The sequence below is a fragment of the Nannobrachium achirus genome (assembly GCF_963921795.1).
Source record: "Nannobrachium achirus genome assembly, chromosome: 4".
Classification (NCBI taxonomy): domain Eukaryota; kingdom Metazoa; phylum Chordata; class Actinopteri; order Myctophiformes; family Myctophidae; genus Nannobrachium; species Nannobrachium achirus.
Genome location: NC_137813.1, coordinates 46,995,642 through 47,013,602, shown reverse-complemented (window position 1 = coordinate 47,013,602; position 17,961 = coordinate 46,995,642). Strand labels below are relative to the sequence as shown.

General features: G+C 42.5%; 1 protein-coding gene across 1 annotated transcript in view; it reads right to left on the bottom strand.

The window, feature by feature from the left end:
• The window catches only part of kcnt2b (potassium sodium-activated channel subfamily T member 2b), a gene marked incomplete at both ends in the record, with an annotated part of 140,830 nt that overhangs the window by 21,824 nt on the left and 101,045 nt on the right, over positions 1-17,961 (bottom strand). Inside the window, 3 exons of the mRNA XM_080723889.1 lie at positions 2,122-2,378; positions 7,114-7,266; positions 12,351-12,459. Of these exons, the coding sequence (XP_080580015.1) occupies positions 2,122-2,378; positions 7,114-7,266; positions 12,351-12,459 (519 nt within the window). The remainder of the gene's footprint in view (positions 1-2,121; positions 2,379-7,113; positions 7,267-12,350; positions 12,460-17,961) is intronic.

Sequence of the window (17,961 nt, the reverse complement as noted above, 5' to 3'; positions counted from 1 at the left end):
CACTCCTTTGAATCATTTTTAAAATGATAAATACAAAACGAACGGTTTTGGACATACAGCGATATATACAGTAGTAGCAGTTGTACAGTACATGATGTTTAGCTTATAGACCATTGGTATCATATTGACCAATTTACCATACCTGTATGTACAGTACATACAGGTACATAACATACATGTGCCGACCACGAGGAGAGGTTACACAGTGGTGAGGTGCAACGTACAGAGAAGCACAGACAGTGAAGACAGTGATATTTTTACCAAACCATTTGAACAGTTTTGGACATAATGAATGAGGGTTTCACCCGACCGACAGAGAGGACATCTGCATTTGAAGTGTGCAGGAGTCACTGCTTCTTCTAAACTCAATCCTATTACGGGTGTAGAAGCAGGACTCCTTCCTGCACACTTGCATGCAAATATCCATCCTCTGTCAGGTGGAAACCTCATTCATTATGTCCAGAACTGCTGCTTCAGGGCCGCCGCTTCCAGCTTGTGGATCAGTGGCATCAGTTCAGCAAAAGCTGTGCGTGCAAGACACCAGTCATGTTGCCATACTTTAGTAGCAACAGGCATGATACATTAATTTTAAGAAGTACATTTTATTTTTTCCCCCTGTAGCCATAAGGCAGTGGTTCTCAACCTGTGGGTCGGGATCCCCAAATTATTTTGGGGGGTCCCCAGATGATTAACTTAAATGTTCTCACTCAAGAGTAAAAAAAAAAACAATGTAAAGTTTAAGTGTATAGAGGGTAATGCACATGTCTAAAGTGATAATTTAAGGACTTTTTAATACCTCTAAAATGACAACTTAAACATTGGCCAAATTGTGAAATATTAGAGGCAGAAATTGTGAAAATAGCCGATCTACATCTACAACGCCTCGCAGCGCGAGGCGTTGTGAGCATGTAGATCTGCTATTTTCACAATAGAACCATGTTATAGGCTACAAAATAGCTCAACTCTTTGTGCTCGTCAGGGTGGGGGGGTCCCCAGTTAAAATATGATTATTTTGGGGGTCGCAGCCTGAAAAGGTTGAGAACCACTGCCATAAGGTATGGCAGCTGTATCTATGTCCCCCCCCCCCTTTATTTTGAAATTTTCAAATGAATGTGCATTTGACATTTCAGTCTTATGGCAGCTCTTATCAAGGCTGACAGTCAAACCAGATAAATGAGTTTTTTAACATTAGTTCGAGTCATTCCAATTCATCCTATTAGCTTTCAAATGTAAGAATGGCACGGCGAGGGGAAATGTACACAGACCAGTGAACTATTGACAGTGGTACGCAACCTGTGGGTCAGAACCCACAGGATTTTGAGGGGTTCCCCAGATGACAGTAAAGTTACAATTTAAGGACTTAAGACTTTTTTTTAATACCTAAAACATAAATAAACCTCACGTTGCAACGCATTGTGAGCTTGTAGAGCTGCTATTTTTTGGCAAATGTTACACCCCAGGATAATGGATGTTGGGGATGTTTTGATTATCGCGATAAGAGCGCAAATCGCAATTTCTTTGGTAACAATAATCGTGACATTAAATCACTATCGTCCCATCCCTACTCCCAACAGGGAGACATGGGGACAAACAGACGCACACACAAGCATGGGAGGCGGTGAGGCACCGCTCAGAAATGTGGTAATCTGGACAGTATACAGCCTACTGAGCAGGGGTGTCGCACCAAATTCTGGTGGGATTCACTCACATTTTGTGCTTTAACTATTGAAAAATAGCAGATATACAAGCCTGTAGATCTGTTTTTTTTTAAATCATGAGAATTTGTGCAAGTCTTTGAATATTTCAAATCCTTTTAAGTTTTTTTTTAAAAAGCCATGTTTCTATGTCAGTGGTGCTCAAACTTTTTCATGTGAAGGACCCCCAACATGATATGTATTTGGCCACGGACCACCATCTCAAAATATTTAGTTCCTGGGACCCCCCCAAGAAGCAAAATTTGAGTTACAAATGTTCGCTTGAAAAATACATATATTCAAAGATTTGCACACATTTTCAATAGCTAGAGTATAAAATAATTAAGGCCCCTCCACCTTGGGCCCTAGTAACTCAGTCCCACTTTTCACCCCCTTGTGACGCCCCCTGCTACCGAGTACTACTGACCCATGCTGGCGATGATGCTGTGGACTGGCAGGCGGGTGAGGCCGTGGTAGATGGTCTGCTGCCTTCCCCTGGTGTTGCCGGGCACCCGCGAGGAGCAGGGCTGGTCCCTCTGGCCCCTGACGAAGGCCGAGTTCTCCTCCTTGGAGATGTTGATGTAGAAGCAGATGTCCGAGCCGCCCATGATGTGGCAGGGCCCCGGGTTCAGCAGGATGTTGGTGGTGTCCAGGCGACGCACGCCGATCAGACACACGCCGTACCTGCAGGGTTAGTTGGCCACACCCAGACACAGAGTCAGAGGTACTGGAATACTATGTTGACCTGGTTCTATAAGTGTCTTCTAAATCCTTCTAAGGTTTTTTGAAAAACCTATGTTTCTATGTCAGTGGTGCTCAAACCTATTCATGTCAAGGACCCCCCCAAATGATATGTATTTGGCCACGGGCCCCCATCTCCCGGACCCCCATCCCCCCTTCTGGGGAGGGGTTCCAGGGACCCCACAGAAGCAAAATTTGAGTTACAAATGTTTGCTTTAAAACTACATACTGTACAGTATATTCAAAGATTTGCACTTTTCAAAAAATAGCAGATCTACAAGCTCGCAGCGTGGCACTCAGTGCCGCGCTGTGAGCTTGTATATCTGCTATTTTTTTATCAGCTAAAGCATCAAATAATTAGCCAGTAGCTATGCCCCTCCCCTAAAAGCTTTTGTCCAATGCTAGCTTAGCAACCGGCAGCTTGCCAAGGCTGTTGCCAAGGCAAACCTTGGCAAGCAGGAAGTTATTCTAAGCTAGCATTGGACAAAAGCTTTTTGGGAGGGGCATAGCTACTGGCTAATTCCAAGTACTACGTGGAAAGTATAAAGTAACTACTATATGTACTAGGTGGGAAGTAACTAATTACTAATTACTGAGTGGAAAGTAACTAAGTACTAAGTGGAAAGTAACTAAGTGCTAACTAAAGTAATGTAGACTGCTTCCTTCCTAAAATGTACTATTCATGTCACGATGGTATGGCCATGTGAAATTAATACATTGAAAAGAACCTGTAGATCAGGCAACTTCTATGGAACAGCTTGTTCATTGTGTTGGTTCATTGTCAAGATGTGAAAGAAAGAGAGAGAGGATATATCTTTTCATTTAAATTCCAATCTAAACCAAGTTATTGGAATGCAGGGCATGAATGTGAAAGCTGAGGGGAAAAAAATAAACATTTGTTTTTTGTTTTGTTCCCAACACAGATGAGTGATCGTCTACTGATTTTGCACTGCAGTTAAATAATATTGTTGTAATGCAATGCATTTGTATGCGAATTTATGGTAACACTTATACTTTAACAAACAAACAAACCGCTTGAGCCCAAAACGTGTCAATGTGTAAATGGGTGCGGTGATTGTTTGGTGAATTTACATTCGGCGAGTGGACGTATTGATGAGGCTTTTGTTGACGACGAGTGGAGCCCGAGCCCCCCCCCCCCTAGCGAGGTGTTTGGACAGAGAGATACACAACTGAAATCCAGTTTTTTCGTTCTGCTTTTCATTCGCGTTTGAGTTGCGAAATATTCACCGATTGAACTTCCATGGAATGGCTTCCTAAGTGAAACAAAACGAACGTCCCTTTGGTAATTGTGGACGGTGAGTTACATCTACATACTGTAGGCCTACTATGATAGGAGAGACACATGTCAAGCAGTTCAATGTATCTTTCATGTTCTGTGGAAGAAAACAATGATTAGATGGCATGTTCTTTAGACCGATGCCAGGTCATTTGTAGACCTGGCACCCTCTAGTGCAGGGATCTTCAACGTTTTCAGACCAAGACCTTAGTCAAGCGAGAGATGAATCAGGGACCCCCACAACCCATATACTTTCATTGTTTGACGGCACAATCATCAGTGTATTTTGGATTCATGTAAATTTGTGTTTTCAGATATTTAACCACTTGAACCGTCAATACTTAATAAACTTGACCTTTCACTCTGTATTTAGTCTGCTCTTTTTCTCCTCTACACCAAACCTCTTAGCCGAAAATAGCCGATCTACAAGCAAACAAACGCCTCAGGACCCCCTGTAGTAACTCTGAGGACCCCCTAGAGAAAACCCTTGTTATATTGATATTGTACTGTTTGGACTGAAGGTAGGTTCTTGGTTTACTATGATCCTACATTACTATTTCTATGCACTTGATGTATTACCTTGTGTTTTCCTTGCTTACTGTAAATTGCTCTCGATTAAGAGCATCTGCTAAATGCCTAAATTGTAAATAAATTGTAAATGATTGCAATTGATATCCTCGCATCTCCCTCAGGCTGTCATATTTACGCGGGGGTAGCTAATGTGTGCAGACATCACCCCTCACTCACCTTATCACACAAGCTATTTACCATTATGTGTGAACGCATCTGACACGGATATTCTCCTGTTGCATGCTACATGTTTGAAAGGCCTACACCAGACAATAATTGTTCCAAACCTGATTCCCCGGTCTACAAGCTCACAACGTGCCGCGCTGCAACGCGTTGTGAGCTTGTATATCTGATATTTTCGTCAAATGTCCTCACCAGATTAGGGATGCTGAAGGGTTCAAGTGCTTATGTAAAACGAAACAAAAACTCTGTTACTTTTGTTGTTGTGAAATGAATTTCCACAAGGACAAATAATAACAAATCTAGCTCAGATTATTTGGCGACCATCCCTGTAATAACTCGGAGGACCACTTAAGGGTCCCGGACCCCCTGTTGAAGACCCATAATGAGGAGGCATGTCCAAAGTCTGGGGGGGGGGCAATCATGGCGTGAGGGCAGATTTGATATGGCCCGCGGCATCCTCCCTAAAATGTATTATTCATGGCCCTCTGGTATAGCCATGTGAAATTCATACATTGAAATGAACCCGCAGGATCCAGGCTATTTCTACCAGGAACTGCTTGTTCCTTTTGTTGTTTCATTCTCAAGATGTGTGAAAGAAAGGATGTTTCTGTATCTTCTCATCTGGTTACATTCGGCTATTCCGCCATTTGATCAAAAACAAGTCATTGGAATGCAGCGCATGAATGTGAAAATAGGCTGGGGGGGAAAAAAAGGCTAAATTGTTTTTTGTTTTGATTCACAGCACGAGTGCCCACTGATTTTGCACTGCAGTTAACTCTCAAATACCGGGAACGCGCCCGAGTCGCGTTAGATCTTAATCACTTTAACCATTATTTTATGCTTTAACTTTAGAAAAATAGCAGATATACAAGCTTGTAGATCTGCTATTTTTTTTAAACGGGAAAATGTGTGCAAGTCTTTGAATATCTTTGACCCGATCTTTGACCCGACTTCTAAATCCTTCCTCTAAATCAATGGTTCTCAAACTTTTTCATGTCAAGGACCCCCAAAATTACAGGTATTTGGCTGTGGACCCCATCTCAAAAATATGTTGTTCCAGGGACCCCCCAGAAGCAGACATTTGAGTTACAAAAGTTTGCTTTGAAAAATATATATTGAAAAATGTTCACACATTTTCATGATATTTCAAAAATAGCAGATCTACAAGCTCGCAGCAATGCACTCGGTGCCGCGCTGTGAGCTTGTATATCTGCTATTTTCAATAGTTAAAGCAGTCAATAATTCTAGGCCTAAAATGGGTTAAATAAAAATTGTAATGTGATGCATTTGCATGCGACTTTGTTATGGTTAACACTGATTTTAACAAACAAACCAAATAAGTCACTTGACCCCTTCCAGCAATATATCGTCCTTGACAAAATCAAAAACTGTTACTTTTCAAGATTCACATTCTAAAATGGCAAAAGTAGCAGATCCACAAGCTCAAACCCCATTGCTTTTTGTGTGATGCTGTAGTATGATCAAGAAGGGGCATTAAAAACAAGAGTTAGAATACGGAAATAAAAGGTTTCTGCCCGACAGCAACGATATGCTTTGTTGTATGGCGAATAGCAAATAATCTATGCCAGGGGTCTTCAACGTTTTCAGGCCGGGGACCCCCAAACTGATGGGGAGATGGAGCAGGGACCCCCTACCACCTCGTAGGTTGGGGGGTGGTCGGGGCTACGACATATTTTTTATTTTAAACATGTACAAGTTATAGCGAGCAGGGTGGCCATACCACTACCATTTCCAAACATACTACTTATTAACTGAGAACCAATGTCAATAATATCAACAATTTTTCAATTGCATAGTAATCATGTATTCAAGCTATTCAAAATGGATAGAATCATGATTTATTTTTTAACATAAATGTGTAAAATGGCAAAAAAAGGATTTCTTTTTTTTAAGGAAAAAAAGAAATGTTTTTTATTGTTTAATCAAGCACCTCCGCGGACCCCCTAGGGGTCGCGGACCCCCTGTTGAAGACCTCTGATCTATGCTCTAGTCCAGGGGTTCCCAAACCTTTTTGTCTCAGGGCACCCCATGAATATTTTTTTATTCCGAGGCACCCCTACATTATAAGTTTCACTCCCAGCACCTTATATTTATAGCATATCGTCGTTGTCAGGTGGAAACCTTGTATGTCCTTTTTGTATTTATCATCTATAAAATGTACTAAACTATGCGAGGCGTTGCGTGCTTGTAGATCGTCTGTTTTCACTAGTTTTGTGCGACAGTCTTGTATGATGAAGCAGGGCTTTGCTTTACCAAAAGACGCACACATTTGAAACTTGGAGATACAAGGTTTCTGCCAGACAGTGACGATATGTTAGTGATTATGTTGCGAGGAAAACGTTGAGATAATAGCCATTTTGGTTAGAACTGACTGAAAATAACTTTGTACTTCAAGTTTAAAATGATACTAAATATGTTTTCATGTGTCCAAATAAATTCCAAATATTATCAAATTATCTCGCGGCACCCCTGGACTGCTGTCACGGCACCCCAAGGTGCCCCGTCACCCACTTTGAAAAACCCTCGCTCTAGTCTAGTCTATGCTGGCAAGCCCCCAAAAATAGGTATGCCAGGTTGACAGTGGTTAATGTACGATGAGGGCCTTACTTTTTGTGAGCGTGGAAGGAGGCGAAGGTGAAACTCTTCCCTTGGTACTCCCCGAAGAACTTGCTCTCCTCCAGACGGATGTGATGCACCTCGTTGGCCGAGCAGCGCCGGTAGGTGCGCTGCCATTGGTCGGCAGAGCATGCTCCGCCCTCCCTGAGACAGAAAATGTTAGGGACTTTTTTTTAATTATAATTTTTTTAACACTTCTGGTGCCAAAAATGTCCAGGAACGTGCTAAGAATTACCGCGGTGCGACGCCACAGCCCCGTTATCACGTCCAGGTGCTGCGGCGGCGGCTGGTGAGCGGAAAAACTTCATATCCCATGATGCAACTCGGCCGCCATCATCAGGAAGCGCGTAATTTCCTATTTATTCATTGCTGCTGCAAATAAACAGCTTTATCACAGAATCTTTCTCCAAAAACGCTTCAATCGCCGAGAAACGCTCCTAAAAGTCCTAAAAACACTGGGCTGAGACGGTCGGCCACGGTAACATTTTTTCATTTCCGTGTGAAAGTAAACGTCCTGGTCTACATCCGGATTTAGTGAATTTCCACAACATGGACACCATTGTGGCTTCCGGAGCTCTTAACACATGGGAAGCCAAGGTTTCTAACATTTCTAGCTGTTGCTGCTGCCGCCGTTCACTCACGCTTTATTTTGAAGAGCCTCGGAAGCTTTGTGCGTGTGCACGTGAGTGTCCACTGACGACTGAGGAAGAAAATCCATTTGTTTACAAACGCTCGCGAAACTAAAATCCAAACCGGGGCCGACCATCGCGGTAAAGTGTCGCCGTGAAAACAATCAGATCTCTGCTTCCCTGGCGTTCTTTGCACCTCATTCATAGATAAAGCCCTTTTTATGTTTCAGCCTATAGAATGGAAATCAATGCAGCCTTGTCGTGCCATTTTCTCTCTCTCTGCGAGAGAGTGTGACGTATGGACTAGGGTCATTCACAGGGCACACAGCATGCACGCAGAGCTGTACAGTTAACCCTTTGTTGTCTCGTTGAGGAACGAGACAACTCCTTTTGGCAGAGTGACCCCTAGGGACCTTATCTCGTTACTGAACGAGTTTGGCCCCTTGGGTGTTATAAATAAAGTGCAGGGAATGGCGGCAATCTATATCCAGATAATTACAAAATGAATAGCATCCCAAGTGTTAAGCTTGGGCAGATACAGGCTTTATGAATAACATTCAAAGAGCCTATCACTGATCTGCAGCTACTTAGTATGGAGTATATCTAAACGTGTTGGATGATTAAATGTCCTTGAGCTTTATGGGATTACATTCTCATAATGAGGAGGCGTTTGTCTGTCCAGCCTCTTTCTTAAAGGAATGACCGCTCTGATGTAATGTCTCCAACGACCGCAGGGGGAAGGCCTAGTTCCATGTTGTTCCATGACTGATTGGCCACGAGGGGACCGTAATGCTCACTTCAAGGGAAATCCTCGCTCAACTCAAGGACAGTCCGGGAAGGTTCAGGATATGATGGGGTGCAGATTCAGATAATATGTAGAGAGGAATGTTCAATCTGCACTATCTGTAAGTCTCATAAGGCCTGTCAATAGTCTCTCCGAAACCAAACTTTTCAAAGTGACTTCTGATGTCAAACATCTATGATGTCAGTCATCTCCATATTTGGGAAAAGTTTAATTTTTAATTAAAGTCAGTGGGGAAAATTAATTCACTAATACATTAATATCAATTAAACGATACAACATTTCTCTTAGCAAAATGCCTGCGCACGATTCCCGATGAAGCCGGTCGATTTGACATATGGCGCGAGTGTGTGGTGCGAAAACTGTGGGAGGAGTAGGCGGACAAACTTTTGGTTACTCTAGAAACAGAGAATAATAATAATAATAAAGTTTCCCCAGGACTATAGTCTGGTTGCCCTGCAAAGTAATCAAAGTAAATTGTAACTAAAGCTTCCAAATAATTATAGTGGAGTAAAAAGTACAATATTTGCCTTTGAGATGTAGTGTGGAGTAGAAGTGAAAAAAATATTGAATGAAAAATTGGAAGTACACCAGCAAAGTAAAAAAAACACCTCAATTGTACTAAAGTACAGTACTTGAGTAAATATTAGGGGTGCAAAATATCGAACCGAAATCGGTGTACCAAACCAAATGACCCTGTACGGAACTGATTGACCCTCTACGGAACTGAATGACCCTGTACGCAGCGGCGTCAGTTCAGAAAAGGCTAAGGTATGGCAACATGACTGGTGTCTTGCACGCGCGCCAGACACCAGTCATGTTGCCCTGCCTTAGCAACAGGCACGATGAAAAGTACATTTTATTTTTTCCCCCTGTAGCCAAGGGATGGCAGCTGCCATAGCTTGCCATACCCAATTGACGCCTCTGCCTGTACGGAACCGAATGACCCTGTACGGAACCGAATGACCTTGTACCGAACCTGTAATGAACCAATTTATTTTATTGACGAACTAAAATACACCAGGAGTTTCACACCAACATATTAAGCTTGTGCACCTTACCCATCCACAACAATACAACTCCACATCCACATTCCCCTGGTACCCCCTCAAGAGCTCCGCAGAGCCCACTTAGAGAACCACTACCCTAGAGGTTGGGTGCCGTATTGTTCAAAGTTAAAACCAAAAAATACGTAGTTATACAAATATATGTAGTAAATCAAGGACATTTCTGTTTTCTGTTTATTTTTTGTATCGAAAAAGTATCGAACCGTGACACCAAAATATGGAACCGAACCATACATTTTGTAAACTGCTGTTAGTAAATATCGTCGTTGTCGCGTGAAAACCTTGTATGTCCAAAACCGTTTGTTTTGTATTTTTAATTTTTAAAAATGATTTAAATTAGTGAAAACAGCCGATCTACAAGCACACAACGCCTCGCACCGCGAGGCGTTGTGTGCTTGTACATCTGCTGTTTTCACTACTTTTGTGCGATGGCCTTGTGCGATGAAGCAGGGCTTTACTTTGCGAAAGAAATTACAAATTTGAAACTTGGAGATACAAGGTTTCCACCCGACAACGACGATATATTTAGTTATTTTTCACCACTGGCAGCAGACCAACACTACAGTGGTATCTACCTACACATCTATGAGGCCCAGATAACCATATAGTCATTTCCTCCCAAGGCTGCTGTGGTAACGGCTGCTGACGTCTGTTTTCCCCAGCTGCTGATCAATACGCCAATCAGCCCACAGACACACATGCAAGGCCACTTGTCACATGCATGTCGTCAGCCTGAAGAATATCTATAGGCCTCAAAGAGTACAATGTGACACGTTGAGAAGGCGGACGTGAACAATGTAGTCATCTAACGATGGATGTCGTTCCCGCTTGGGAATTGTGAAATTAGCCCTATTCACGGCCCGCCCACTCAGCATCCCCCCGGTGCTGAAGTCACGTTTTGAAGGGGAAACCCTACTAAAAGCCCATAGAGTTAACACAGAAAAATGTAATGCAATTTCCAAATAGTAAAGTATAAAATACGGCTAGCATGATCAAGAACACAAGATGGTAAAAGGCACAAAGCATTATAATTTACTTTACCGTTCGAAATAATGATTTGTTGGCTTTAAGTCCAGCTATTTCTGTATTAATTTCCCCTTCTAAACTGACTGTCAACACCAGGAAGTTGCTGAGAAATTTGCTGAGTGGGCGGGCCGTGAATAGGGCTAACTGGGGAAAACAGCTGATCTACAAGCACACAACGCCTCGCGGATCTGCTATTTTCACTACTTTTGTGCGACACTTTTGTATGATAAAGTAGGGCCCTACTTTAATGCCCTACTTTGTCATACCATGAGTGTCAAGAAAAACGTAGTGAAAATAAACGATCTGCAAGTTTACATGCGAGGCGATGTGAGCTTGTAGATCAGCTATTTTCACGGTTTAAAACGTCAAACCCATTAAGACCAGAGGCCTATTATAGTATTATTATTTATTATTTTCAGATCGGCCTATTATAGTGCCACCAGCTGGCCGATTTTTGCTAAAAAAAGATCGATACATGTCCACCACTGAATACGTGGTGGCCGGGAGGTGTGAACAGGCCGTGGGGAGTGTGACCGTGGGCGGGCGGGCAGGTTGCAGTGTGCCAGACAAGCTTAATGTCACTCAACAGACGGAAGGGTTGGAGAGTGACAAACACTGGGCATTTGTCATTGGCACATGCCAGTGCATGCCAAGGCTCACAACAGTCCAGCTGGAGCTTTAGGACCTCTTGAGGACTGGAACAAAGTCTGTTTTATACATTTCCATGGGACCTTTGCACTCCACAACTAACACATGACTTGTGGTGACAAATTAATTCCCTGTTCTCTGAAATCCCTGGATCACGATGCAACTCCTCACATAGCTAGGCCATGCCCATTTCTCTCTGACAAGATCTTCTGCTATTTTTGAGTTTTTTGGCAACCACACTCGCAAATCGGTACACGTGATCTCTGGTCACGTAATCATGGTGTATCGTATTGAGGGACTCCGGTCAACCATATAGGGTTTAATTGGTTATACAATCACATGTTGGAAGGGCTGCAAACCAACCATGATTATTTTAAACTTTTGCCTCGATTACGATTACTAAACAATTATAAAAGAAAGTGAAAATGGCAAATCTACAAGTTCCCATCGCGACGCCTTGTGAGGTTATTGGTTCTAAATATCTGTGTTATTTAGGGCTGTCATGATTATGACATTTTACATGACGATTAATTGTCACTCAAATAATTTGCGATTAACAATTTAATTGTGTTTTTGTCGTTGACAATTACATTTCTGTTTGGCTTTTAGGCTTTGAAGTTGCACATGGTAGATATGAAACATAACCTAAATATACGAAGACATTACTGACATATTTCACAACTTTATACTTAGAAAAGAACATTGATAGTGGAAAATCTGGAAATAGCCGATCTACAAGCTCAACGCGGACGCGGTGTGAGCTTCCACTATTTTGTACTTTTAAAAAAATATATGAAAATGTTTCAACATGGAAACGATTATGACGAGTATGAAAAATAATCACGATTACGTCAAATAATCGCGATTAGACTATCATGTAATAATTGTGACAGCCCTAGCGTTAGCTAGCCCAGCCTTAATCCACCTTTCGTCGTACGGCCCTTTTCACTCGACACATCTTCCAGTAGCTTTTCCGTTTGTAAATCCCATCATGGTTGTGGAGCGGCGACACCACGGTGCTGCCAAAGCCTGAATCAGGCCTGGTTGTGTACTCACTGTCCCCTGGAGGAGTGGATCAATAGGGTGATCAGGGTGGAGGTGGCCGGACACACGCAGTTCAGAGCCAGCATGGCGTATTTAAACTCCTCTTCACACACCACATGATCTGAGAGAGAGAGAGAGGGGGAGAGAGGCACATCAGTGGTGGCTAACGCACGCCCGCCACAGTAAAGACCGACAAGTTAACCACAAATAAATCGTTGCTGTCGGATGGAAACCTTGTATATGTCCGAAAACCGCTACCTTTTCAGGAGATGGAACGAAAACATTCGCAAAATACTTTCGGAAATAGTGAAAATAGCCGATCTGCACTCTGCAGCTATTTTCATTGTTTCCATAAGGTTTTCCTGTTGCTTGATGGTCTTGTACGACGAAGTAGGGCTTTAAGTGACAAAAAAACATAAAAAGTTGAGATTCGTGTAAGCCCTTACTAATTTGCATCTGTGATTTGTTTTAATGGTAGCAATGTTTGTTATCGTCTTGCATATTAAAATTGTACTTGTTTTCATGCTGTGATCAGGGCATCCTTGAAAAAGAGAGCTTAATTGCTCTCAATGGGTTTCCCTCAACAAATAAAGGAAAAAGAAAGAAAGTAAGCTCCAAACAGCCCAAAACAAACTAATTAGGGTCCTGCTTAACCTTCCTTATCAGACTCACCTCACCGCTACTCACCAGTTAAGAGTGGGGTGGCTCAGAGTAGATGACAGAGTACAGTAACTTGCATAGGGCCTGGTGTACAAGATACACTACACCACTAAGATACCCATGTACCTGGCAAAATACTTCAAAAACGTTAAGGACGTCCACAATTACAACACCAGAGGCAGCGCCACAGATCATGTTCAACCCAGAGTCAACACAAAGGAGTGTGGATCACTAGCATCCTTTAAAATCGCCCTGAAAAACCACTTACAGGCAGCAGCCGTTCACAACTGGTAAAAACAAACATAGCCCAGCTCTACCCTCCCCTGACCCTTCTTTGTATTTACCTACTGTATGTTTTTATTTTATTTTTATCTTTTTCCTGACTATATCTACTACATAATACTGTGTTCTATCCGTCTGTCATTCAATGTTATATGAGATACTTCAATGGCTTCCTATGGAAATAAGCTTCAGTCTTTTCTAGGATCTCCTTTTAGTAGACCTTGTACCAGTGAACTGTACTGTCGTGAAACTGTACCTTTTCCTATGCAAACTCCTAATAAAGTCTTCAATCAATCGAGAAATGTTTCTGCCTGACAATAATGATTCTTCACTAGTCTCGCGAAGCCAGACAACTATTCCACAATCTCCGAATGATATACAGTATAGAGTCTGGAACTACACCTACTGAAATCTGAGTAACGGAAGCTCCCATTTACGTTCACGAAAATATATTTGAAAATATCATTTCTGCCAAGCAGCAAGCTTATATTTATGCTTCGATGATTTTGATTTATATTAGGATAAATGTGCGCGACCGTATAAACGAAAGGGAAGTGGAGAAGAGGCTGCACATACGCTTTATCGCTTAGTCATGCCCAGAGCTGCCGTTCACCAGACTGTATGGCGGCAGGGGTGTCACAAGGGGGGGGGGGGGGGGGGGGAGTGGGACTGAGTTGCCAGGGCCCAAGGTGGAGGGGCCTTAATTATTTTACTTTATTAGCTATTGAAAAATAGCAGATATACAAGCTCACAGCAGCACCGAGTGCTGCGCTGCGAGCTTGTAGATCTGCTATTTTTGAAAAGACGTGAAAATGTGTGCAAATCTTTGAATATATATGTATTTTTTAAGTGATCTTTTGTAACTCAAATTTTGCTTCTGGGGGGGGGGGTCACATGAAACAGTTTGAGCACCGCTGACATAGAAACATAGGTTTTTCAAAAAACCTTAGAAGGATTTGAAATATTCAAAGACTAATTCCAAAATGTTTGATGAATGATTTTTCAAAAATAGCAGCTCTACAAGCTCGCAGCGCGGCACCGAGTGCCGCGCTGCGAGCTTGTATATCTGCTATTTTTCAATAGTTAAAGCACAAAATAATGTGTAATAATGCGTTCCCCCTCCCCCTATGAAGAACATTCATGGGGGCCCCGCAGTGAATCCTTGTACAGGGCCCAGAATTTGGTGCGACACCCCTGTATGGCGGAAGCATTTGCAAATTGTGGGAGGCAACAGTCTGGCCACGACGAGAGACTAATGTTTCACCAGCCAGGTTAAATACTAGATGTTAATCAGGGCAACACACAGTGTGCATATTGTATTATCGTCGCTGTCGGGGCAGAAACCTTGCGTGTCCATATTTTAGCAGCCTGCTTCATTGTACAAGCAAACTGGGATTGGAGTCCCCATATATGCATGTGACCTTACTGTATATGGGCATAGTGGTCACATCTGTGGATCTGGACAACCAGATCTCTGTATAATGTATATGGGCATATCGGGTTTGTTTATGGTTATGTCTAGGTCATACATGGGCAACTGGCGGCCCGGGGGCCACATGCGGCCCCCATCTTCACTTAATTTCGGCCCGCAGCTTAATATCGGAATACTATTATATTTTGATCTCAGCTGTTACAATTCTAAACATGCAAAACATGACCCGCTTTACTTAATTCAGTCTATATTAGTAGCTTAATGACTAGTAGAATAACAATGTTAGTCTTTTTTAATAAATAGTTCATAAAGTTAACATGAGTATAAACTAAATGCATTTGAAATTGAATAAAAATACACATTTCAGGATTCCAATTCAAAATTTACAAAGAACTATTCAGCATTTCAATTCAAAAGAAGCAAAAGTAGCAGATCTACAAGCTCGACGCGTTTTGAGCTTGTAAATCGGCTATTTTTGCTTCTTTTGTATGACAAAGTAGGACGTAGCAATATGCAATGTGGCCCCTGGAATGAAGGTGGAAATATAGTGGCCCTCGCCATCATCAAAGTTGCCCACCACTGGGACTCTAGGTCATAGTCACATGCCTATATATGGGCGTATTTGAATGTGAATGTGTTGTTAATATAGGATATTTAACTATAAAGTATTTGCCACTATTTCCTGAAAAGTGACAGTTTTGGTTATACAAGGATTCCTCCGACAGCACTGTATGTAACCATGATAATGCATACATATTCTCCACTAAAAGCTCACATGCTGCCTAAAAGCTGCTGTAATTGAGGTTAAATGAAATAAGGCCTTTGGTCGGCTGTAAAGGCGCATCATGCATTTCACTAATTACACTGATCAAATGAATGACTGCATTTTTTATCTCCAAAGCCCCACACACTCTCACACACACACACTCACACACACACACTCACACACACACGCACACACACGCACGCTGTATATTTACTGTGTAATTACAGTAATGTTTCAGGCAGGATATTTACAAGTGCAAAAATATGCATGGCCAACAGGGAATAATTATCAGAGTTAAGCCTCAGTATCTTCATGTTGTCTAATTTTCCGGGCTCTGCTCAGCAGCTAGCTTTGTTTCTACCCCTAAATTAAATCTTATTGTCTTGGTGTTCGGAGGCCATGGCTCTGTTTTCCTGGGGTGCTAGAGAGAGCTAAGGCAACAGGCCTGTGGCTTCCCCTCTCCATCTTAGGGCCAATGCATACTCCACTTTTAGAGAAGAATTGATTTCGTTTTGGCTTTGTCTAAACTACATATGACGCCATTCAGAGGTTCGGGGGGGTGACTCCCCGAACCGAAATAAATTCAGCCCTAAAACTTGAGTCCGGCCCAAACACTAAAGGTAGCTCAGTCTCCACCGCACCGTCGTCTGTGGCGAAAAGTGTTTGAAAGCATCTGATGCTGAAAATCTGCTGTTGAATGGGCACAAGTTGTACGGAAGCGAAAGCTGACCAAGCTAGCTTTCGGATAGCAGTGGGCTTGTTGTTGATAAAGACATCAAGCCATAGGATCTGTAGACCTGCTATTTTTGAAAAATCAAAAATAGCGGGGGTCGGCAGTCAAATACATATATTTCTAAGGGTTCTTGACATTAAAAAGTTTGAGCACCACTGATCAGTGATCATAGAAACATAACTCTTTCAGAAAACCGATTTAGAAGACGTGTATTTTAGGTATTTTTCAGGCCTAAATGTTAAGTGATTAACACCTCTCCAGGGGTCAACACAACCACCAGTGATCAAACACAGATAACAGTCTGCTGGTTTTTATCTGTCGCTGTCTGCACAGCTCCTTCCTTCAATGGAAAGAGCAACATAATGATTAGCGCTGTGTAATTCCTGATTGCATTATCTACACAGTGACGAGCAGGCATATTACACCTGTCTTCTTTACAGACACGTTCATGCTTGATGTGAAAATGCGCTCCGTATTTCAACATCACTGGCAAACTTCAGAGAGCAGCCTGATTCTTTTTTAAATCTGGCAATAATGCCGGCAGACATGAAACTCTACAGCACTGGTCTTCAACAGGGGGTCCGGAACGCCTAGGGGGTCCTCAGAGTTACTACAGGGAGGCCGCCAAAATCTTTGTGCGATAAGAACTTTTTTTTTTTTTTACATTAACCACTTGAACCACAGCATTCCTATTCTGAGCGTAACATTAGCCGAAAATAGCTGATCTATAAGCTCACAAGGCCTCGTGCTGTGAGGCGGCGTGGCTATTTTCGGCAAAGAGGTCTGGTGTAGAGGGGAAAAAGTGGTTAGCTGTCTGAAAATAAACATTATGAATCCAACACAACGCTACACAAGTCTTATGAAGCTTCTATGAAATGGAAAGTTTAATCTGCAACACAATTTGCATAATATGTAGTGGGGGGGTTGAAGACCCCTGCTCTGCAGTCTGCTCCCCAAACAGGACATCTGGAAAGCTACGTTTCTGGTTGGCTTGTCATGCAATTCGCTGCTCCCCAGATGAACCCCTCTGATCTTTTCTCTATAGCCTCACCCTCAGGCCATAGTGTCAACTTTGCATACAAGATATTATCTCATAATCCATTAGCCGGATTGGATAGTGATCCTGACAGTTTTGGCCTTTCCTCTAGCGCAGGGGTCTTCAACGTTTTCAGGCAAAGGACCCCTTAGCGAGAGGGAGATGAAGCAAGGACCTCCATTACGTATTGTATAAAATTGTGTCGCAGGTTTTCATCGACTTGTTTGACGCACTGTCAGTATATGTTGGATTTTTGTAGTAGGTTTTGTTGTAGGTTTTTTGTCAGACATTTATTGGTCTGATCTTTTTTTCTTTTACCTCTACACCAAACCTAGGGTGCGTTCGGAAATGCTCACTCAACGCACTGGTGTGCCATGTTGTCGTTTGTTTATTCGGTACACTTGGTGCGTTGTCGTTCGGAAATCCAGTGCGCTGCGCACTGGTGTGTTGAGTGCACGCACTCACCAACCCTACTCAGAAGATGGGGTTTGGTGGTGTGGTGGTGTGTTGCGGTGTTCTGATTGGTTGGTTTTCATGGCCGTGTCTCGAATGCTTCTCAGCTGTGAATAATGGAGGAAATAACCGCAGAATACAGCACTTGCAGCTTAATTGGTCGTTTGGGCTTGATAGTTTCACACACATCAACATGTATTAACAGTAGGTATGCCAATGTTGTGAATTAGACCTACATCTCCTAATAGCAACGTTACGTTA